A 24,741-nucleotide genomic window follows, 5' to 3' on the forward strand; every position below is an offset into this window, starting at 1 on the left:
GGGCATTATCTCGTGCCCCTTTGAAAGAAGGGCAAAGGCTGTTGGAGGAACAGAACAAGTTGCAGCGCAGGAGTGTGGATTTCAGTACACCTGCCAGCAGTAAGACCTGGCTGAAACGCTTTTTGCTGAGAAAGGCCTTCACTGAGTGTAGGTTAGCAGTCTAGTTGTTGTCTCTTACCGTACAGAGAGTTTAAAATTAGCAGTGCTTCACAGTACTCCCTACGTCTCCCCCCACATACACTGTAGTGGTTTTTATTTGAATATTTACAACATAAGTGTTTAATCAAGATTTAAAATTTCCACCTGGCCACTGCAAATGAGATATTTTAAAAAGCTCCAGCTCAAAAATTGCTGCAGTAGTTTTGGTCTGTGAAGCCAGCATAAATGCAAATCAAAAAAGGAAGGCACCAGCGAGTTCGATGTAAGATGATAAATTAGTTAACGGATTTAAAACAGTCATCCCATTATGTACAACGTATCTATGTTATAGTGTAGTAAGACTGTACAGGTACTGTAGTATGAGCAAATGAGCCCGTTGTAATTTAAACCAAGACAAAATGACAGGCCTTCATGAAGTTGACATCTCTTTAACTTACTGTTTAATACTACAAACAAGGTACAGTCATTTTCTTCCTCATCATTGCAACTGGCTAAACTAGAATCAAGATGACATTCTTCCACTGTTCAGTTTTGTACACTTGAACCTCAGATAGTGGCAAATTTAGGCCAAGATAAATATACTCATTACTGTTGTTTCCTGACACGTTCATCTAAACTCAGGAAAAAAAGTATTTATAAGGGAAATACAAGTACAATCAATATCTTAAATGCTCTAAAAAAGTGTAAAGCAATACATAATAAAGTATTCATTCAAAATAACAGATATATTTTTAAAGTGGCTATACAGCATGTTTATAATCCTAAATATAAAAAAGTTACTCTGGAAAAACAAACCTAAGGTTGTACCAATTCCTCTTTCAAAGTAAAAAAACAACATGGAGCCCTTTAACAAAAATAGTTTATTGCACAAAACTTTCAAAGGAATTCCTATGCACATTATTTTTTATAATCAACATGCTTTGTATGATCATAATCATTAATTGTACATAGTATAACTCCTCCATCCCCTGGATTATCCACTCAAGAACATGAAATAATTAACTTTCATCTTTACAAATACAGCCTAAGCAGACATTAAATTACTGAATGTCATGTATAAAACATAACAATATTTCTTGTACAATATTCAGTACATCCTTCCCTCCTCTAGAAATTCATGCATCTGTATTGGAAATTAGGCTGCTCTGCTCCCCGAGACTGAAGCGATGCGCATTAGTGGGAGACTAGTGTGCTCAGATGACAGCTAGCGGGCATTAGTAATTACTTTGGACTGTGATTGCCTTCCCATGAAAATATTTAAAGGCTTCTGGTCACAGCAAGTCACATGCAACTATTCACATTTCCCTGGCAAAGTTAATAAAACATACATCACAGGCTTGTGCATCACCAGTAGTGAATTTGTCATCTTTGAGTTAAATTTATATTAATCATACTATCTGTCCCTTGTGCACCTTGAATGTTGTCATAACTAAAGCACCCATGCCATTGCATTTCACTCACATATGGAGGAATAATAATCCATTAAAATATAAGCACTAGACCTTTCTTTCTGAATATTACTCTACTGCTTACATGTGCAAAATTCTCATAGATTTCAGCTGGAATATTGCCTGAACAAACAGTATGGAATCAGACCTCCCATTGCATGAGCAGATAAAGGGGCTCAGCTGATCCCCTGATACAGTGCACAACTGTTTCCAAGAAATCTGGAAGACAATAGAATGAAACAATGCAATATTCAGCAGTACCAGAGGCTCTGTAACTAGCATTTTTTCCATTGTAGTTTTTTTTGTTTTTTAGAAAAATGCAGATGTTCACGTGTCCTCAAAAAAGCAAGAGTATTTGAAAAAATAATGCCACAGCCCTTACCAACTTTCATCACTTAAGGAAACATTCTCACATTACGGCAACATTTCTCCTTCATCAACAAGACTTGGTTAAGTAGGTAGCAACTACTGAAGAAACACTGAAAGTACATTCCATTGCAGTGCTTGAAGAAGGAAAAATAAAATCTCTTAAAGATTATTCCTCTAATTTCTAAAAGCACACCAATGTTAATGAGGCCCTGATTTTCCTCTGATATATTTGGCAGTGCTGTGACATGCAGAAGGGACACAGTTTTTATTCTTGCAAGTAGTTTTACTGCCTAGACAGCAAGAGGCCTGAAACTTTGTAGAGAAAGCATGCTCAGCCTCAGGGTGAAATACAGAACCTTTCAATAAAACAGCAACTATTTCTCTTGATAGTTAAGGAACATAGTTGATGTATTTCAAAGAAAAGGCCTTGCTTTTTGCCACATGCCGAGTGTTTCCTAGAAGGCTTTCCAGTAACTTCAGTAACTTAATTGGCTTAGTACCTCACCTGATTTAGACCCTCAAGTCTTATCCTCTGTTCTTCCACTAAGTAAATGGTATGGTGTTTGTGTCTATAAAAAAAAACACATGATAAATATAAAATGAAAATACCTGGTGTCCAAGTACTTTCAGAGAGACACAGGTGGGACAACATAGCAATCTAATCTGAGAATTTCACAATAAATCCCTCATCCTTAAAAGATAAATATGCAGCTAAGGCTACTTGGCTGTATAAGCTCAAATGTCCATATAAAGAGCTAGTGGAAAAACAGAAAAAAACCCACAGCATTGCACTGAAAACAGAATGTATTATTGATACAAACAGAAGAAGAGGCAGACTTTCTGAAGAACTATGAATGTTTCTTACAGTTCTGGCATCTTTGATCCCAGATAAAAGCTTTATCTGTACAACCGTTGCCAAACTTAAGAGAAAAATATAATGGATTCTTAACTGTAGGCAAAGCATTTACCAAAATGAACAGTAACATTAACCCTGCACAAGTGTTATTTTATTTAAAAACCTGAACATCTGATAACTTTTTTGCACTGAATATATTATTAATTACGTAGTTTTAACTTTGTCCTTTAACAACACTGCATGTTTTTTTCTCTTCTTAGAGCTTAATATACAGGCAACTTCAAGAACATGACAGCAGCAAGATAATCAGTACCATTTACTCTGTAAAGTAGACTGCAGTAGTGTGCAGATGTTAACATGTCTGGGCTAGTCAGTAAAAGCTTTTAATTTTTTTATTTTATTTTATTTTTTTAAAATAAACTGTTCAGTAAATCCATATGTTGGGCAGCTAAAGCCACAGTAACATATTTCTTCCTTCACCAACTCCAAAATCTTAACTTTTGGCATCACTTGACTCTGATCCCATAAATAAATTAAAATCTAGTAGCTGAGAGGCATGAAGTCAGTCCATATAGTCACTTAAGTGCAAAGTGTTCAACTAGACAAGAGCTCAAATGGGTAATTGTGAGAACAAACTCTGGATAAAAGTTAAGGACTGGTGGGGGGTTTTTTGGTGAGTTTTTTTTTTTTGGCCTTATTGCTAAGCAAATTGAAATAATTCCCCCCTACACCCCAATATCCAAACTCATCCAAAAATCAGCCTCCTCAAAGAAGTAACTGCCTCTTTAGAAAAACACATAAACTAGGCATCTGAAAAGCAGAGACAAGATAAATTGTCTGAATGTTGTGTTACAGCTAATTATGACAAAAATTACTGGAAGAGATGCCTTTTTTTTTTTTTTTTTAAACCGATATTTAATCTGCTTGTACTAACTAGAATTTTTAAGTCAATCTACAGTGGATATAATTGACCTTCTTTCTGTATGTTTTAAAGACAAAAACATGACGCTACATGAGTTGCCAATGAATCTTTCAAATAGTGTCACGTGTATTTTGATTCATGCTCAAGCCCAGTAGATAAAGCAGTACTGCTGTACAGATTTTAGAATGCGAAGGAGAGGAAGGGCTTATCACTGCACCACGAGCCGTATGAAACAATGGAACCAAAGGAGAAAACGTAAGGTGGGTTGCTTCAATAATAATCTAGTCAAGGTGTCTCTGCGGAAGGGCTGCCATAGTGCCAACATTTCCATCCACAGTGGACACCTTGTGGTAACAGAGGATGCCAAAAGTGGGGGACTTAAGGGGGGTGGGGAGGATAAAGCTAATCAAAATAATAATTTTACAGGCATTATAATTTTGTCTTTGAAAGTAAAGTAATTACATTTCTAAAAGCTCTGGCTCTTGGGGGCTAATTTCCCTAAGCCGTATGTACAGTATTGTCAAAAAAAACCAAAGCACAAACTTAAATGTAACATTAAAACAATGACAGTAACAAAATAAACTCATGTCAGCCTTAACTTACAGTACATAAGCATATTAAAACAGGTATTCAAAGTCAGAAAATTGTTTTTTTCTTATATATATATTACACACATACCTTTATCAAGGATGTCTACTTCAAAAGTTGAAATAAAAAGGTGCAAAAAGTGTTTGTATGTGCAGTGAAGCAAAGCTCCCTACTGGCCTGCAACTGCAAGAGAAAAACTGTGACACTTCAGAAAACATCCTGGGCAAGTCCGCCAAAGGTAGTTACTGGTCTGCATTGCTCATCTTTGCAATGTTTCTTTTACTATATGGTCAAAGGTCATCTTCATAACTAGAGATGGCTTCAAATCAAACTTTTTCTTCCTTTTTTTTTTTTTTTTTTTTTAAAAGGACAAACATCTGTGATTTGAATTTCAAGAGTGAAAAAGCATGGGGGGGGGAGGGGGGTGCCTGAATAAGAATATCCAGTTCTCAACCACTGCTAATGGCTGAACATAAACAGGACTTATTTTTTATGCGATGTGGATACAGCCCAAGATAGTGAAAAACTGTGGGGACAAAAAAGCAAAAACAAAAAACCTCCCCAGATATTACATAATTAATAGTGCTTCCTCACAGAGATTGAACAAATGCAGACTTGGAACCAGATGCTCTTCTTGGCCTCATTTTAAACCCTCATCTGAATCTCTTACTATATCGCAAAATGAGTCAGATTTACCAAGTGTCTCCAACATGGCAAAATTATTTCAAAATATCAAAAGGTTTCAAACAAACCCTTGGAATAGCATGTTCTGCAATTAATGTTTTGCCAGTTTCTCGAAACCACGCCCTTTGCTTCTAAAGGCAAAAGCAGAACTCTGAACAATGTTTTAAAAATGGAATAAATAAATAATTTTGATAAAGATTTGTTTACACACTTAAAGCAATATGAAGACAGACAACTGCTGAGGAGGTTATTGTTTCAAAGTGCCCTTGTCACTAGCGTCACAATTCTGCTTCTTTTCATCTACAGTAGGAATCTCCCGCTGGTGTGATGCAGTTGCAGGACTGGTAGAGGTAAGGTCCATTAGCTGCCCCTCAATCTGAGTCCATGAAGACATTGATTCATGTACTGTAATCGTGTGTTCCTCCATCTGACGCTGAAGGCTGTCCATTTCTTGCCTTTTGAAAGTATTGGGGACAAGAAAAAAAGATTATCAAACAGAAAACTAACTGTTAAATAGAAGCTCACTAAATTACTTCAGCCATTTAAGAATAAAACAAATAGAATGTACTTAAGGACCAACAATGCAGCATCTCCTTTGCTGCACGTGCTCATTGCCAGGCATGATGTAGCACCGTTTCCTCAGCAAAGGCACTTAGTGACTACAACTTGATGAACATGGTATTCTCGCAGATATAAAAGACAACATGGAAGGTAGAGGTGAGGAAAGCAGCAGAGAAAAACAAATAAACACATTACTACTTGCAGTCGGATACCAATTTAGTAGAGAGACTAGTTTGGCAATACAGGATTGTGTACCATTGTCACAGGCTACCTCTCGCTCCCCATAAATATTCTCCATCAACAGAGCTGATATATCCAGCCCTGTTCTGCCATTAACCTGAAATCCCCATCTTCCTGCAGCTGTAGCTTTCCTCCTCAAGAATCTCATGTGCAATCTTGCATGGAAAGATATGAAAAAATAATTCTGGTATAAAGAAATGCCTCTTCAGACATTTCTAATTAATACACTGCCTGGGATCCTTTCACAAGCAGCCTTGCTGATGCTGCAAAGAAAGATAAATATCAGCTTCTCTACCAGCAAGAAAAACTAAAAAATAGCTGCTTCTGTTTTGTTTTGCAGTGTATTTATTTGTGCACAAACACTAAACTCTTTAGGATGGATATTTTGTCTAGTATATTGCCAAGGCCTCTTTCCCTATGTCATTTCCATATAAGCAAATATTTGCAAATGCGAGAACATCCTACTGCCTTATAGACAGCCCTAGTAAGAGAAAAATAATTCATTTCACAAGTCTATTGCTTCGCCTTAGACCAGCAACTGTTTTTTTAGAAACATTTTTAAGATTATTTAATGTGTTTTAAAATAACAGGTCATACTTTAATTGCTGGAGACAGCTGTTCAGATTTTTTAAAGGCTCCTTGCTCATAGCTGTTGATGGTTTCAACAGTTCCTCCAACAAGGCAGCAGGGACTGGACAATCAGGAATCTTGACTGGAGTCACAGGATTTGAAGAGTTATTCTCTCCCTTCAGTTCCTTCCTCTGTTTAAAGAAAAAAAGAAGAGCCAGAAATAGAATTAAGCTATTTTCAAGAATTTCACTTTTACCACACAAAGTGTCTCACATCACTCTGTTGGTATGTACCTGTATTGTAGAGCAAAATCCAGAAGCACATTAATAAGTCTCATGTGTCACAAGCAAAAGTTCCTAATCTAGTGTCATCTGCTAGCCTTGCTCATAAGTAAACAAATACCATCTAGAAGGACTTAGTCAAGAACTCGCCCAACTAAAGAAATGAAACAGTAAGGATTTAAAACAACTGACTTGGATCTCCACAACAAATTTTAATAATGTTCTTTCAATATAGTTAAGAGAGCAATTCATAAAAATTCAGTTAAGTGTGATCAAAGTCGTCCTTTTGGACTTTCTGGGACCTGCAGGATGAAATATCTCAGACCAACATCTGAGAGAATTAAATGGAGTTTCATAGATTCTCTCTTACTGAGTCAGAGAATTTAGAGAAAGAAAGAGCAAGAGATCTACTATTACAGCATTTTCTGTGAAAAAGTAGCAAATGAGAAAACTCAAAGAAACCATTAATAGTTACCTTTGGAAAACGTGAAAGGATGAAAAAATAAAAAGGAAAAGTACAGAAAGGATAACCACATGAACTTTAGAAAGGTATTAACTAAGTATTTGCCCATGATCCATTATTTAAGCACTCCCTTTTTTGCTTTATCACAATAAATCAAAATGTAAATGCAAGATATGTGCTAAACACAAAGGTCTCTGAAGAAAAAGGTGTGAAGTCAAGATCAGCAAAGTTACTTTTGCCAGCAAATCTTCCTGGATTTATTATTTAAATGTCAGAAAATCAGTAAGTCAGTATCCAGGTAGGCATTTCAGAGTTTTCACCAGGTTTCCTGCAGCAGAGTATTTTCCAGCACTGTAAGCCACTTACACTATAATATATATTCTTCCTACTTAAATACCTTCTTCATCTTGCCATGCTTCAGGTCCAACTTCAGTTGCTGGTTCTGCTGCAGTAGGGACTTCATACTATTCTTCAGTTCACTCACTTTAGCCTGGAGCATAAACTTGTCCTTCTGAGTCACTGACAGGTCTTCTCTCACCATTTCCAGCTCAGTCTTGATATTCTAAAGGGCAAAAGAAGAGAATTAATGTGGTACAAGGAAACAGTGTATAAATTCCAGACATGGAATATTCCCACCATTTTCTGCAGTTTCCAAGAGAATCTAGAAAACAAAACAACACCTAGCACACTGCTATTTGAAAACAATTTGCCCTGGCACAAAAGAAAAAAGAAAAAAGAAAGGATAAAAAGTCAGTAGCCTATTCTAATGGCCTGAAGTCAATGAAATACAAGAAGCTAACAGCATAGTGAAAGTGAAATTGAGAAAACTAAAGACCCTGCCAAAATACCTGTTATATTCATAAAACCAGTAGAAGTATTCTGCTTTTGAACTATAAAATATTGCTTTAGTTATCCTGGTGTGGCCCATCAGAATCTTTACCAGCTAGATCAAATACCTGTAGGACAACTTGTATCCCTTCCAACTCCTTATGGCTGCGCTGTTCACTCATATCCAACTGCTGCTTAAGCGTTTCAATTTCTCTTTCTTTTTGCTCTACTTCCCATTTGAGGTCTTCCACCTACCGAAAAAAATTTTTTTTAGAATTCTCTGTAAGAGCAATTATTCACAAAATGTAAAATATTTTATCATCTATGTCTTATGAACCTTTCCCATTTCTGCTGAATGAAGGAGAAATGAAATCATACACCTCAGGCACCTAAATAAGGAGAAACACCGTGTTTAATTTTACCTCTTGATTTACTCCTGGCTGTTCACCAAGCTTCTCATCCAGCTTTTTCTGCAGAAGTTGGAGCTGAGACCTGGCTTCTGCCAACTCTTGCTGAAACTGTGATACTTCCTGGGAATGTTTCTCATCCTCTACCCTACACAGCAGAATTAACAGAAAAAAAACATAGCAGTTATTTCAATCTGCCCTTTAAAAGGAGTACTTCATTGTAGCTATGTAACCATAAATGATACAAATTATCCTTTTGTGGCACAAAATTATCTGTGTTACATGACAGTGCATGCAACCTGATTAGTTATAGCTTTGACTGGCAGCTTTGGCAACATGTTCACAGCAGGAGTTAAATCACAAAAAGATTTTAAACTAGACAGATGCATCAATAAGTACTTCATCATGCATCATTAAGTACTTCAGATGCATCATTAAGTACTTCTAAAAAATAAATAAATAAAAAATAAATCCTTGAGCACTGGTAATATTCCTGTCTCAAACACACAGATTCTCCAGTGAGAAGACAAAGCAAAAGAAAAAAAAGCAAACTGTCAGCACTTTTGCTTTTATTTTAGGAAAAATTGGGTTTTTTGCTTCCATATTCTCTTGTAGGTCTGATAGTTTATTAAAGTATAAGAAATTGTATTATACACAACAAAACAAATCAATTAATTTAATATATTGTGGAATATATTCAACAATCAAGTTCATCCTCTATGTAGTTCCTCAGGGATGTTAAAGAGGAAAGAATAATAAGATATATGTGAAGCATTAACACTATCTAACCCATGAAATGATTTAATTCATGTCAAAACTGTAAAATAACAGACAATGAAGCCTAAAGACAATCCACTTCAACTCTAATTGTATTACGAGAAGACAGAAAATGCAATTATTTGCCAAGAGTCCAAGCGCACATTTTATGATCAGGCTCAACTGGGGTACATTTTCGCATAATCCAGTCCAGAATGAAAGAAACAAAAATTCATTTATGTGTGTGTTTTTCAGAGGATTTATTTCATTTACTATGCTCTAAGAACTTAGACATTTATTACAGCATACTTACTGCAGTTTGTCCACTTCAGCCTGAAGGGCTTGGACAAGCAGTTCTTTGGCATGTAGCTCTTTCTTGATTTCGTTGAGCTCAAGAACAGCAGCTCTGTAATGACGACGGTTATGTGCTGCATCTGCTTTGGCTGCTGCTACCTACACGGAAACAAAAGAAGCATTTTCTCCTTGTTTTGTTAATGTAGTAGACTCATAAGGGGAGCTAGACTAGAGGGATAGAAAACAAATCAAGAAAGAAGTTGTTCAGCAGTGTTAACTTGCTGTTACTGTTTACTGTTTTTGTCTAAAACACTGATTATTGTTATCCTTATTAATGCTAATGGTAGTTAATAATCATATAATGGAAGGACCACATTGATAGACTGTTTTCTCATTGTGAACTTTTTGATAAGGTATCATCACTTCAGGATATGTTCCATGCACTACAAGTTAAAATGGAACCTTCTTGATGGTCTATGAATATGCTTAACGTAGGGCATAACAGAGGAAACATCAACGGCTTTTTCATACGCTGGCCGTTGTGACAGAAACCCTGCAGGAAGCACTGTATTATGGATTTTGTTTAAAGCTACTTTTCAAATACTTTACATTTAACTCATCTATTAAATAAATAAAAGAAAAGATGACCCATTACCTGTTCCTTAAGGTCTTTAACTTTTGACTTTTCTTTCTCTAAGGAAGCCTGTAAAGCTTGAATAAGCTGTTTCATTTGCTGATCTTCTTCCTCTTTCCGCTTTAGAACTGCCTGAACCTGCATCATTTTACAAAACCAGAGATTTAGTAGCACAAATACATTTTTTGTGTAGACTCTCTGGAAGACCATAAATGCCAATATGGGAAATATATAAATACTAGCCAATGCAGGCATGGCAAAACTTCCCTCCCCTGTTCATTGATAACTCTACCATTCAACCTTAAAAGTAGCTATGGTTAAATGGTAGCGTGTTATAGGCTATTCATAGCCTGTATTCTCTTCTTTACCCCAAGAGTATGTTACTATCGGCATAAAAATTAACATTAATCTCAGTGAATCGTTAAGTGACACCATTTCTAGGTTCCAACTATCTTAAATGCACAATACTTTCACTATTGCAAGTATACTCTTATTGTGATTTTTTTCCTCCAAGAAAAACAACACTCTAGTGCAAAATCTTGCTTCTGATCATTTCTGGGGTTTAATCACCTATATTACTTCTGTTGCACAACATACATGAGACTCAGATCTGCAGAAAATACACCAACATTTTCTTTAACAATAATTTGCATCTACTTGTACAACTGAAGACCTCTACATCTGGTTATCAGAAACATTAGCTAAATTTCTCTCTTAATATATTACACCCAAAAGTTGAATACCTGTAAGTTCAGTTGTACCAAATCTGCCTCTCTCTTTGCCAATGCTGTTTCAAGGATATTGTTGTGCTCCCGCAAAGCGGTGTTGGACTGACTAAGACCTGTAAGTTTTCCTCGTTCATGTTCCAGTTCAAGGGCCAACTTCTTATTAATTTCTTCTAAACGCTTTATCTTCCTCCTAAAACCTCTAGATTCCTGAAGCTATACCAAAAAAGGAAGGAAAAAAAAAAGATTACTACTGCAAAGAAGTTGTGAGCTAAACTAATTAAACTTTATTGCTTTTTTTTTTTTTTTTTTGAAAGGACACTTCAAAATTAGTTCACTTAGACTCTTTTTCCTTTTGGAAGACTAAAAGGCTTGCTAGAAAGCAGAATCCATGAATACTGTTTCAGGTGCAGAAAAGATGTGATGGACTAGTCTAAATTTTTTTTTCCATGACCTTACAACCAATGCCCTCTGCAAAATCATTGGGCAACCCTGACTCCCCTTGGTTTCAGAAGATAGTGGTTCATGCATACCCGCCATCTCGTGACCAGATACAGTTAGTATCTAACACAGGAACTACTGTTCTCATCTTTTCTTTCACCCTGTACTACAACTGTTCATGAAAACATGAAGGCTAACCCTCTGCAGCAAAACTAGCAAGTGTCACTGACACGTTTCCTATGTAAAGTTCTAACTGCCTGAATTGTTAGAATAAAATTATGGTACTAAAATTTCTCCTCGCCTCTCAGGTGCCTTTTATGATCATCTCCCCAGGCACAATGTAAATTCAAGCAATCACCTCATCCTCAAGTTCCAGCACTTTCTCTCTGTACTCCTCCAGCTCCTGGCTGGTAAGTGAAATCACTTCTTGCAGCTCTTTTTCCAGCATCAACTTACTGCTGCTAACAGCTTGTAGTTCTGTCTCCAGAGCTTGAATCTTTTCCTAAAGACAAAGGGATCACAAGCCTGATTAACCCAACACCCATATTCAGAGGCAACTTTGTTTTGTCAAAAAACAGGGCTTGCTCAGAGCTATCTGCCCACATCCAAATATTGCTTTTGGCGTGTTTCATATTTGGCTCCACGGAATTATTTCTGCTCCTTCCCCCCCTCCCTCCCAATTAATTCTCTTATTAAACTATATCACAGACATAACATATATTAGTAAGTTATGGCTACTCTGAAGAACTGTCAATGAGCAAAAACAGTAAGAGAGAGAATTCTGGCAAAGCTCCAGGTACAGAACTTTTATAAAAAACATTAATACTAAATCAGGAAATTTAGCACCAAGGCTGATGCTCCTTGTGAACTTGGTTTACGACTGGTAACCTGAATGTACAAGTAAAATAAATAAAGCCTGCCAAATCACCCCTATCAAATGTAATTAAGGAAATTCTCAGTGTCCAGCACACCGACTCCATGTTCTTATCTAGCTCTACATTCCAGGTACTTTCATTACTTCAGTGCAACATAATATTTCAAGAATTGCGTACTTGTGCAATCTGGTTGTTTCCACCATCAGTGATTTGTGCTTTTAGTTTGCTCAGCTCTGCTTCAGCAGATTCCTTGGCAGTGAGGGATTCTTGTAGCCGACGACTAAGAATGCCAACTGCATTCTCATAAGCTTTATGTTTTGCCTTCATCTCTTTCTGAGCACTTGTCAGATCTGACCCCAGACGCTTCATTTTCTGTTTCTGCTCAGTAATGGCCCTGGAGTGAGAGGAAAAACAAAACATCAGATAAAACAAAAATTGCTTAAAAGTAATATTGAAGGATTGATTTTTAACATAGCTTGATTGAGGGAGGGAAAAAAAAAAAAAAAATCAATCTACCTCACAGTCCATTTATCTACTCCATATTTCATCAACGGAGCTGTAAGGATACCACAGGAGACTGTGTCAAGGGCCTTGCTGAAGTCAGGGTAAAAAAACATCAACTTCTCTCCCCTTGTCCCAGAGCCACTTAGCTCAGAGGATGCCATCAGGTTGATATGGTATGACTTGCCCTTTGCAAGGCAATGGCTTTAAGACTCTTGATTACATTCTAAGAAAATGTTTACAGTAATTAAGAGGTCTTTGTCAGAATTATTAAAACTCTGATATTGAGGAATATATACACTACTACTCTAAAAATAATACGGAATTTAGAGTCAGAATTTAATCTAAGATCCTTGGTAGATGTGTATCATCAAAAGCTTCATTATGATTACAACATTAAAAAATTGTTCTTATTAATGCCAACATTCTAGCCAGTCATGGCTAAAATTCAGAGAATGGAAACCAGGATTAGCTCCAGTAAATATGTTAATGAGAAGTTAATATATATGTTGAATGGCTTATGCAGTTGGTTAAGAGCATGAGTGTATCAAAAGATAGGCTGGAAATCCTGAGTAGCAGTGTCATGGTCTTCAGGATGTTATTTAAATTTTCCAAATGAATGACTAGGGGATAGGCAAAGACTGATTGCTGAAAAAGTGAATATGAAAAATAAATGCTATAGTTCTTTTGTCTATGCTGAAAGAACAGACTTACTTCTTGGCTTCTTCTTGCATTTGTTCTACTTGTAGTTTTAATGCTTGATTTGCCTCAGCAAGAGATGTCATTTGTTCCTTATCAAACTGCAAGGACTTAATGGGGAGGAAGAAAAAAGATGAGAGTAAGAACAAAAATCTTTTTATGTTTGCTATATGTTAGATTCTAAAATAATAATTACTATATTTAGCTACTGATTCATGGCAAATTCTAGTTCAACTTCAGCAAGAATTGTCAAAATGACTTCTATCTCTGCATAAAAACTGTGGGAAGAAAACACCTATTTCAGGGTTCTCCATATCCTCTCTCATCCCCTTTTATTTATTCTTTAATTCTTTCCTCTGTTGTCATAATCATGACATGTACGCACAGAGCTTTATTTTGGTCCCTGCTAATAGATACTGACTGCTCACTTTGGGACTAAGGAAGCTGCTTCCACATCACACATCTGCTGCTCCTGTAACATACCTCCCCTGATGCCTAACATGAGATGTTAATAAGCAGTCAAGTAATTATAAAATGTCAGTAGGTACATGCTCAAATATATACACAATATTAAATACATAAACAAGAACCTTAACTTGCAGGCAATCATGCAGTTTATTTCCAAAATTAATACAAGTAGCAACATATCCTGCATATAGTACTCTCTAAAAGTCCAAAGCTTAACACCTTCCAGACCTGTAGGCGTTTCTCCATATCGTCTCGTTCTTTCTGCACTGACTGAAGATGATTCTCAATTTCCACCATCTGCTGGTGAACCTGAAATACTTCCTTCTGTAGTTTTGAATGTTCAGATTCCAGCGATTGTTTTTCAACTTGAAGTTTTAGTAGTTCTCGTTTCAACTCTTTCATTTCTGAGTCCAGCCGCTTCTTTGTAGCTTTCAGTTCGCTAATCAGCTGGTCCTTAGAACTTGCATCTCTTCGATAAGCTTCCACCATTACCTAGGACACAAGAGTTTCAAGAAAACTATGTCATCTCTGTTAAAGCTTTACAAATTTAAGAATAATTTATTGTAAAGCTTTTATTGATATTATTTTGGGGGTCAAAGAATACAGAAACAGCATCATCATTAACATTTTCACTCTGGTTCAAAGAATTTTTTTGCAAACTCAGATCAAATAATAAATATCAGTGTTCATAAAAAAAAACTGAGTAAGAGAGTGTTTATAACTTCTTCACCTTCTTTATGGGACCATACTAATTATATGCAATTTTTAAACTAATCTAATAAAAACGTAACTATCCCAGGCACGCAATTAATACTTTTTGCCATAAAAAGAGGGATTAAGTGTGACTGACTGTTTAAATAGTCTTCTCAAAATTAAACCAAACACACCAAAAAAACCTTTGGTGTTAGGTTGATATGCAACCAAATAGTAAATTAATGTTGTCACTGTATACGTTTGTATGTGCAACACCAATGACAGTTTCAAATTATCATTTAAATCTAACTATGTAAATTCAGAATAAAATTTGCAATAAAGTACTTATTTTCAATTTAATTTCTCAAGTGATTACTGATTTACAAGCCTGTAGGAAAACAACGACATTTCAAGATTCTCACGAGTATTTTTGCAAAAGCTCTTACCTAATATCGACAAAGCAGATATTTTATAATGGAGGATCATTTGGCAAACTTTCTAAACTCCAAAGAAAGTATGACCTGGTTGGTGGATCTGCTTTTATGTTAATTGCAGATAAAAATCAACATATACACTGTACCATATATAAAAACTTTATTATAACTTATGTCACAATGTTCTTTGTATTTGATACAGAAAACTAATTCAAACTTCCTCACCAAAGCCCTCAGAAGTATATGCTTTCACTATAGTAAATACAGCGTTCATTTTTCATTCTTTGAAATAGTTTGTTTTTGCTTACCTTCTGCTGTAGGAACTGTTCCTTCACTTTTTGAACCTGTTTTTTAAGGCTGGTATTTTCTTGTTGCAGATTTTCTACCTGCCAGAGCAAAACAAAAACAAACAAACCAAAAAAGGACATATTGCCTTACTCGTACTCTAAATTATTTCAAACAGTGACAGAGGACCTTGATTCTGAGTAGACACCTCAGTAGCACTGCAAGACAACACAACATTTTATACCTAAAATAAGTTCACACAAATCAAATGATAGCAAGACTTGCACAGTGAGTTTCAGATAGCGAGGAAGTATTCCTCACCAATACAATGTCCCCTTATCCTGACATTAAAGGTTTAGGATGTATCATTAACCTACATATGCTGTATCTAGCTGGCACTAGTTCACACATGGTCAAATGAAGAAAGCAGCTGGTTCTTTGAAGGAAAAAAGCAATCTTTATGTTAAACATACTTCCACAGTTATTTTATACTTCTACGGATGATACTATCAAATCCCAGTATTATCTTCAAAAGAAATCTCTTTGAAGATTACCAGAGCTACGGAGCTTGAATGCTCTAAAAGTAACAGAACAAGCCTGTTTATGAAATTAAGGCGTGAAACAAAGATTCACAATAATTTAAAGCAGTCACAGAAAGGATAAGGGTATGCATTAGGCTTGATCTGGTAAGCTAGTTCAGTGATTGCGGGGGGCGGGGAGCAACACTCAGCTGGTATACAGCAATATACAAAAGCAAAAACTAGTGTATCGTTTCAAAATAAAAGACACACCTAAACATGACCACATTTCTGCAAGGGAAAGAGCTTTAACCCACAGAAAGGGAGAAAGGGAAAGTTACTTCCAAAAATGTGTGACCTGAACTCAGAATGATTACTTTTTAAAACTGATATATTTTAGGAAGATGGTGGTTTTTGGAAACAAAAAGAGTAAGATCAATTAACCTCATCTTTCCATCTCATATCACTTGGTATTTATATGCATTTATGCATTTGCGAGGTATTAATCTGAACATCCCAATAATGTAACAATATAAAGTGTCAGATAGTCCACCAACAGGGAAACATTACAGAATTGATTAAAACATTCCTACTAGCTAAATCATGCATTCAAAATCATATGTACATATCTCCTCTCATGTACTTTATTCTATCATGTGCCTTTGGCAATACTTCACTGCGACAACTATTTTTAATAGGATACTTTCAGAGATTCATTACCTGGCTTGACTTTATTGCTATTTCTTGCCTCAGTTGTTCTAAGATTTCTGATGCTACTTCTGTATTTTCTCCAAGGCATTTTGCTCCTTCATCAAGCTGCTCTTTGCTTGCTTTTGCTGTCTGCAGAGCTACTTCCAAGACAATTTTCTCATTCTGCAAATACTGGATCATGTCATCTTTAGAAGTAGCATCACTTTGGAGCTCTTCTAATCTGGCCTTCAGTTCATCATACTGTGTCTGCAGGTCATCCAGCGACTGCTCTTTGGTGTGCAAAGTCTCTTGGGCTAGGGTGAATTGCTTCATTAGATCTAGATGTTCTTGCTGTAAAGATTCAAGCTGCAAATCTCGCTGATGCAAGGTCAACTTGACCTGAAAAAAAGTATTTTAAGGTTAAATTTATATAAAATGAACTCTGTATTTGCTAATGCACTTCAACAAAAATAAAATGGAAAATAGCAACTGCCACTGAGGTTCTAGGAGAAAATAACAGAAGGTGAAAATATTCCTAACTTTCCTTGGAGCTTCCACGTCTTACATTCGTTCTGTTAATTGCACTGATTGCCTTGTGTAGCATCTGCATTGTTACAGGCTAAGCAACAATCAAAATGAGAAACCTAAAATCTCATTAAGTAAAATTCATGGTATTCTAAATTTTGATTTAAAAAAGTGTCCACAGTAGATATACAAGATAAGTCCAGTGTTATTAATGATAATGCCATGTATTTACATGGACTATATACATATATACACACACACACACACACACAATGGACAAATTTAATTTATTCCAGCCCTTGACATACTAGTTTTGTACTGTTACATCAGGACTCTGTACTAAAGTGCAAGTTTACTACTCCGTAAGTGTATATAATGATATACTGTCTAACAGAAGACTTTTAAAATGGATGTGTTTCTTGTCTATCATAGAATAATTACATATTGAATTCACTAACAATCTAACATCTACAAGAGAATAGGTCTGAAATATCAAAAAAAAAGTACCTCTACTGAGACAGTAAAAAAGGAGGATGTCATATGACATTTAAGGCTGATGGTCAGAAAGGGAGTCTTTTCACCTGGGATTGAGTGACTTTGATATGCACTTCATCTCCGCAGCAATCTTTCAGAAGGTTTAAAAACAGTTTAGAACTCAGTATCTGTTTACTTTTGCCTTTTCAACCAAACAAATATTTCATTTAAAATCCTTAGGATGTTGCCCGACAACAGTCTACCTGATCCAATTCTTGCTCCAGCGTTGCTGCAGAATCAACCATTTTCTGAAGCTGTTCTTTCTCATCTTCGAACTCCTCTAGTTTTCTCTGCAAGTCTTCTTCCACCATGGTTTTAGCCTCCTGGATCTGCATGAACGCAGCTTCCTGATCTAACATGTCAGCCTGCACAGAAAAAACAAGGAATTGACATTTACAGTATCAGTGGGGAGAGAGAAAGAGAGAAAAGTAAAATATCAAGATTTCTGGAGAGAAGAAAAGAGACAAGCAAACATAATTCTGACGTTTGCCTTATATGTCTGTACATCTTTACTGAAGTCATCCATTCATATATTTAAGAAAATCTAGAATAACAGAGAATGCCTTGTATATTGGCAACAATCCGAATTCCCATTAAATAACATCATGTCCTTCCTAAATTGATAAAACAAGATGTAAATAAAAAGAATCTTTAAAGTACTAAAATTCAACTGTTTGGAAAATGCTGAAGCAAAAGAGATTCCCTGGATACCGTAGCTGTTCTGACATAGAAATTCCTGTTATGCACACTGTTTCACTGAAATTCAGTGGGATTTACAGTCCAAGTGCTTCAAAAGTGAGCATACTCTACTTCAGCAGTTTTAACTATCTTTTCTTACTGGAGAGCAGGAAGGATAAACCTGAGTATTGAGCAATTTCATACATTTAAAAAGGACTTTACTGACTTAGTTTAACTTTGAAGTAAGAGTTTTCTCTCTAAAAAGTCCAAGAAATGGCAAAGGAGAACATTTACATGCACTTTTTAAATTCAATTAACAAGAAATACCAAATCTGAGAAAAACAAGCATCACCTTGGAATAGGAAATATACGGCCTTGCCCTCTCTTACTGTACGCTGAATTTCTGAATTTCACGAAAATTAATTAGCTCTGAAACATTTACTGTTTTTAAAAGCAGCCATAATAATAACAAGATACAATAGTATCAGAAATGCAAGAATGAGGTTTAGTGTATTGGTTAATATTTCTGTGCTACAAATAATTTAGAGCCATAATCTTTTAGTGCATCTTTTACAATACAGCAACTGAAACATGAGCCACTTTCTTCGTCCATCACAGTTAGCCAATTCTCAAATTTTTACAAATGCATGACCTACTTCAGCTCCTAGCCTGTAATTCTGCTGTCTTTGTCATCACAAAAGTGATAGTAATACTAGGACCTTCAAAAGTGGCTATGATAGGTTAAGTACTCAGCTTAAAGAAACCAATCACTTTTTTTTTTTTAAACACCAAAATTCTGTTAATTTCAAAGAAGGTACTTTCAGATCATCTAATTACTAAAGACTTAGAGCATTTGAATCTATTCATAAGAATTCCAGCCGCTTTGCTGGAAAATCTTTGATTTTGCAAACACAGTGCTTGCAAAACCTAAATACACAACCTAAGCCAAACATAATTCATGAAGATAACCTACAACCTCTATGTTCTGAAGGTCATCTACATCCTTACCTCAATGTTTTGCAGCTGTGCTGCAATACGTTCTTTTTCTTTAATAGATCTGTGCTGGGTCTCAGTCAACTGCTGAGACAATGCCACGTTCTCTAGCTTGAGGTGTTCCAACATACCTGCTTGGGTCATTTGCCCAGCCTGCAGGAAGGAAGAAATAACAGATTAATACTGACAGTCAAGATTTGGCCAACAAATTTAAGATTGCCAGGAAAAAAAAAAAAGTTGAATCTATCTGTGCCTTATCTCAGCTACTACTTACATGGCTATACAGACATTGGTTAAATCTATGCCTCAGCATTAATATGAGCTAACATCCCATGATGAAGAACAAAAAACCTTCCTGTTCTCCACCTGAAGAATACACAAGAGAGACTGGCTCCCTCGAAGTTCATAAACAATGTCATCACGATAAAACTAACATACAGAAGAAAAGATTCTCCGTCCTATGTGCAAGTCATAATACCTGTATATTGGCCATCTCACTCTGCAGCCTGACACGGGCCTCCTGTGCTAGTACCAGCTGCTGCTGGTACCACTGCCGCACATTTTGGAGTGATGTGATTTCTGTTTCAGATGCCTTTAGCTTATTGGTCAGCGTAGTCCGTTCTAACTGCACCTTCTGAAGCTGGTTCTGTAAGGAAGCCAACTGCTGTCGCAAATCATGAACTAGAAAAAGAAAAATAAAGAATTCAGCCTATGATACTCCATGGTTCTATTTTTATCCACATATTTTCAGGCTTATTGCTATATTCGTATGTTTTGGCTCAAAAAGGAAAAAAAAGAAAAAAGCTATGTGCATAATTACATAAAGAATTGTCTGTTCCTGCGGAAGTAAGAGGAAATGCTAGAATTCAAAGTATCAGGGTTATAAACAGAACAGAAGTAAAATAAATGAATCATTTCTTTAGGTGTTCAAAGTTCCTTAGCAGCAAAGAGATGAACTAGTTAAAAATCAGAAAGTACATATCCTGACATGCAAATTCATCATTACAAACCAATATTTGTACCATTTTTAAAAATCATGAGTCCATTCTCAAACAGTTCTTAGATTAAATATTTATGTCTCCCTCTCCAAGCAGGCAGTGCCTTGCATTTTGTGTCACAGAGGTGCCACAATCTAGAAAACAATCACCTTACAATTCAGACCATTTGATTAATATACTATCCATGAAAGGCAAATTAAAATTCCTTCTTGCTCTTGAACTTCAGAATTTTATTGAAATAAAATTACTTATGGAATGATAAATTTTAAAGATTCACATTTACATCAGCCCACCTGTGCTATCTCTGGTGAGAACATTTTTTTGCATATCTTCAACCTTCAGCATGAGTCTTTGGTACTGCTCCTCCGCCAACTGCAAATCATTATTTGAAGAAGCCAAACTAGCATTCTTTGCTTCCAAGGCGTTTTGCAGGTCAGCCATTGCTCGTTCCAGATCCCAGCAAGATTGCTTTAACGTGGCCACTTCTGAGCTCAGAGATTCCTGCTTCTGTTGGCTGTTTTGGCTGTACTCCATCTGCGCCTGAAGCTTCGTGTTCAAAGCTGCAAGTTGTGCCTGTAGCTCAGTCTTCTCTTTGAGAGCCTGAACGTGTCCCAAAAATTAAATACAGAAGTCTTAGGAGAAAGTAACAGTAGGAAAAGAGGCATATATATTAACGGCTGACTAACGCAGACGTCTAGCAAGAAGGTTTTGCTAAGGTGAAGACCACTTGCTTGTAAAATGATTTTAAAAAGTGATACCTCATTTTTTCAAACATATAAGGAAACTACTGAGAAAAGCACAAGATGTAGAGCATCTTTATTAAAAACCCAAACAGGGTATTGGCATATAAGACAGGTGTTTCCACACTAAGTAGGAATGTTATACCACCAACTAACACAAAGAGAAATACAGCTAAATAGACATTGGTAACATTAATCTGCATTTATCATCTGTCTTTTACTCACTCTGTTGCCTTTTTTTTTTCTTTTAAACCTTTTGAAGACTTTACAAGGATGCTTAAGAAGATAATTTTTAAGTCAGTAATGTACCTTATTCAACAATATATTTACAAAACACATTCCCATAGGTAAAGCGTAGGAGGCTCTTGAAAAATATAATTAACATATTAATATAATTTGCTAAGTACAGAAATTTAAATTCATTTTCTACCTGATTAGCTTCTAGTGAGAGTGCTTCTAGTTGCCCTTCAAGTCTCATTTTCTCCTTTAGAACCTGCAACATTTCATCATGAGTTCCTGCGATAGAGCTTTCCATAGACACACTGGAGACAGAGACATCACATACAGTTAGATGGTTAGAATACAAGCCTCATCTACTTGAAGAGAAGTGAAACTGAAATTAAGAGACTTTCAGACTCCTCAAGATAACCTACTTCTCACATGACCTAGAATTTGGGACATTTTTTCTGGCTTTTTGATGGATCCAGAACAGAGTGAGACAACCTTCATTTCCATCCAACGACATAAAGAAATAACATTCACGCTTAGGTTTCATATGCTAGTTCCCCATATTTGCAACAACTAGAATCTATTGTGGCACCCATATATTTGTGATTTTACAAAAGCATAATGGTCAACTTCATTACATTCTGTACCTGCATATCCCTTTATAAACAGAAAAATGGACATAATAGACTACAGTCTCCATTGATGAAGCACTTTCCACAACTATTTGTGCACAAAGTCTGCATTAATGTGAAAGTGCCTGAGAAGTAGCAACAGCTGGTGCAAAAGAAGAACAGATATCTGGCATAAGGAACTCCTTATTTTCCTTCCTCAACACAGCCAAAGAGTCCACAGAAAATGGAGGATCTTCTCTCCCTCATTCGTCATAATGGGAATTAGCCTACACTGGGAGAGTCTGTAACAACTGATTTTACCCTAATGTCTCTGGGTATTATATTTTACCCCAAAGAATAACAGAAAAGGGTAATTTCAAAATAATCATGTATAAAACATTTGATTCACTGCATCTTCAGCCAAGTGATGAAAGAACACCTGCATTGTTCAGGGCTTCGTCAGTCATCTACTCACTATGTAACCACTGTCTCTTGTAAGGGAGAGCCTAATCACAGTTTAATACCTATCGTATACACATAAGCTTGTGAGACTAACAGTTGATCTCATCCTAAAGGGCTGAAGAGAAGACTATCTAGGACAAGACCCTTGGCATCTCATAAGTACTCAAGGTCTGAAAGATATGTGCATAGATCAGGTAAACGATCATAATAAATATCATTGTTTCTTGAGTCAGTTATGCCTATACTGACAGACTTTACAGATTAATGCCATGTCAGTGAATTGGTGAATGAATGTCTACTCCACAAGTAAATATAGACAGAAACAGCTGCTATCAGAATGTTTAAAACATGCTATCAGTGTCAAAAAATATCTTTCAATACAGATATATCTAGCAAATAGTAAACAGTAAATAGGTGTTCAGTGAAACGACCTTTCAGTTTCTTTTAGAATCTGCAAGTCAAAAAAAAGAGATTTGATCACAATAGATGCAAGTTAAAACTAGATCTAATGTTAGCAGAAGACTGATGCTTAGGATGCCTACTCTAGAAAAGTATGATGTATAGTAATGGCCTCCCTGTACTACAATTTTTCTTACCTGCTAGAAATACTGTCTCTCCTACTCCGTACTTCTCCATTAACTTCTTGCTCTTGGGCTTGATGCTCCACTGCTGCAGCCTGTAGCACCTCACTGATGGAAGGAAATTGCCCCATTGCATCAGGATGTATCTTCTGACCATTTATCGTATATGGAATACCCTGTTTGTCTTCTGCATTCTGTAAACTGCTGTACAGCCCTTTTCCTGACACACTGCTGTAGGTAGAGCTGTCACTCTCATTTCCATCCAGCCTCATTCCCACTTCACTCCCATCAATCTCTGAAATACTATCTCCTGCCAAAGAGGAATTCTCCAGTCGATCATCTGTGTCAGAGGGTTGACTAATCTCAGAAACAACTGAGGCTGGACCACTTCTGCTTTGCTTCAGAGTCCCACCAGATAAATCAGTAGCCACCGAATTCCTCGTAGCATTTCTAGAGTCTGAATCTTCAGTTCTATAATCAGCCAAGGACCGGATCTTGCTGGACTTGGATTTTGAACTTCTTCTCTCTTTTGAAGATGCTGGAAGTCCCAAGCTACCCAGTTTTGGCCCCCTGGGGACACTGGTCCGCAAAAAGGAGTATTCTTTTGTCATTGCTACAGTGCTAGCTCTTGGCAAGATTTCTGGATTTAACATCAGCTCAGGATCCAACGTGCTGGACGGCCGGTTTTTGGATGTAGACTGACTAGACTAAAAGAAACCAAGAGTGAACAATAGATTCCAGAATATTACATTTGAACTACCATCAAGGACTTATTTTGCCGTAGAACTTAAGGTGTAAAGCTTTAAACTTTCTTTTACATTAGTACTTAAATTTATGCAGCATTTCATAAACAAGGTAAACTACATCAGCAATCGACCCTGTATCAATAAAAGCATGCTGAAATACTATCAAGGTAGACTAAAAGCTATCTGAAAGATATAGGAAAATTGAAGATTAAAGAACTCTGACTTGGAATAATTATTTTTGATCTTTCTTACATTTTAGGATTCTTAAGTTTGTTATTTTTTTCCTATTTTGAGATGAGTTTCTAAAAACAGCATGGATTCCAGTGAGGTAACAGAAAGCCAAATTTTGCATATCCAGAAGAGAAAAATGCTTTCTCACAGTTGAAAAAAACTACTGATTTTTTAAAGCTCAGAAAACAGTAATTTAGAGCATAGAGAAGATAAAATTTCCAAGTCTTTCAACAACACATGGAATCCAGAACTCCTGTAGTGTGGCACTCACTCTTTCTTGATGTCTCTTCACTCTATATTGTTTGAGCTGTTCTTCTAGCCGCCTTCTTGCTTGAAGTCTTATTTGTTCTTCTTTCTCCAAAGGAAGCGAAGACTCTGCTGAGCCTGTAAGTGAAAGGTATCTTTACGTCAAACGAAAAACTTCAACACAGACAAATCTGATGCAAAAAGAAAAAGCCCCTGTCACCATCAGCAACATGCTTCATGCTTAAGCAAGACACGCAAAGAAAAGCCCTTCAGCATGCACCTCTGAACACCCTCTAATATATCCTTGTGTAAGCATTGATAAAGCCTGGGTATTTCAACTTTTCAGTTTGCAAATGCTGTGGTTCCTCCAAGTATCCAAGACAAAGATTCTACAGCAAGACCAAGACTATTGCTATCATCTAATCACACCTGGTCTGCAGGGCTGACAGAAGTGAAATTATAAAACTGAATAAGATCTATGTAGTCTATTTATCCCATACAGGTCAGGGAAAGACTATTCCCTAGATACATTTTCTGATGCTTTGTTAACTCATGTTAAACCTTTGCAATAGTAAGGCTTTTTAAAAACATTAATATTATTTTTGGAAACTCCTGCAGCCTTAGACACCTTACTATAAAGGCTCCCACCCTTTATTATTTAGCTTAAAGTCACCTGGTTCTGCTGTCTGTTTTCCTTTAGTGTCACCTGTTACTCCTGATAATCAGGAAGATTAGAATAGCTCCAATCCCAGAAAGCACAAATTCCCCTCCAGCATAAG

General features: G+C 36.3%; 1 protein-coding gene across 7 annotated transcripts in view; it reads right to left on the minus strand.

Moving 5' to 3' along the window:
• Positions 1-1,000: 1,000 nt before the first annotated feature.
• The window catches only part of GOLGA3 (golgin A3), a 30,167-nt gene continuing 6,426 nt past the window's right edge, over positions 1,001-24,741 (minus strand). For 3 of the 7 annotated variants that reach the window (XM_067307405.1, XM_067307399.1, XM_067307400.1), the window contains 22 exons: positions 23,988-24,100; positions 22,755-23,446; positions 21,288-21,399; positions 20,411-20,717; positions 19,598-19,800; positions 19,135-19,272; positions 17,652-17,813; positions 16,420-16,788; positions 15,205-15,282; positions 13,989-14,261; positions 13,317-13,411; positions 12,279-12,495; positions 11,585-11,728; positions 10,804-11,001; positions 10,082-10,198; positions 9,446-9,585; positions 8,392-8,524; positions 8,098-8,220; positions 7,539-7,703; positions 6,425-6,588; positions 4,433-5,481; positions 1,001-2,545 (listed from right to left, as the gene is read on the minus strand). In XM_067307405.1, coding sequence (XP_067163506.1) covers positions 5,274-5,481; positions 6,425-6,588; positions 7,539-7,703; positions 8,098-8,220; positions 8,392-8,524; positions 9,446-9,585; positions 10,082-10,198; positions 10,804-11,001; positions 11,585-11,728; positions 12,279-12,495; positions 13,317-13,411; positions 13,989-14,261; positions 15,205-15,282; positions 16,420-16,788; positions 17,652-17,813; positions 19,135-19,272; positions 19,598-19,800; positions 20,411-20,717; positions 21,288-21,399; positions 22,755-23,446; positions 23,988-24,100 — 4,151 coding nt within the window. In that variant the 3' untranslated portion in view covers positions 1,001-2,545; positions 4,433-5,273. The remainder of the gene's footprint in view (positions 2,546-4,432; positions 5,482-6,424; positions 6,589-7,538; positions 7,704-8,097; positions 8,221-8,391; positions 8,525-9,445; positions 9,586-10,081; positions 10,199-10,803; positions 11,002-11,584; positions 11,729-12,278; positions 12,496-13,316; positions 13,412-13,988; positions 14,262-15,204; positions 15,283-16,419; positions 16,789-17,651; positions 17,814-19,134; positions 19,273-19,597; positions 19,801-20,410; positions 20,718-21,287; positions 21,400-22,754; positions 23,447-23,987; positions 24,101-24,741) is intronic. The other 4 variants (XM_067307406.1, XM_067307404.1, XM_067307402.1 and 1 more) reach the window with 3 other exon arrangements.

The sequence above is a fragment of the Apteryx mantelli genome, chromosome 17, assembly GCF_036417845.1.
Source record: "Apteryx mantelli isolate bAptMan1 chromosome 17, bAptMan1.hap1, whole genome shotgun sequence".
Lineage (NCBI taxonomy): Eukaryota > Metazoa > Chordata > Aves > Apterygiformes > Apterygidae > Apteryx > Apteryx mantelli.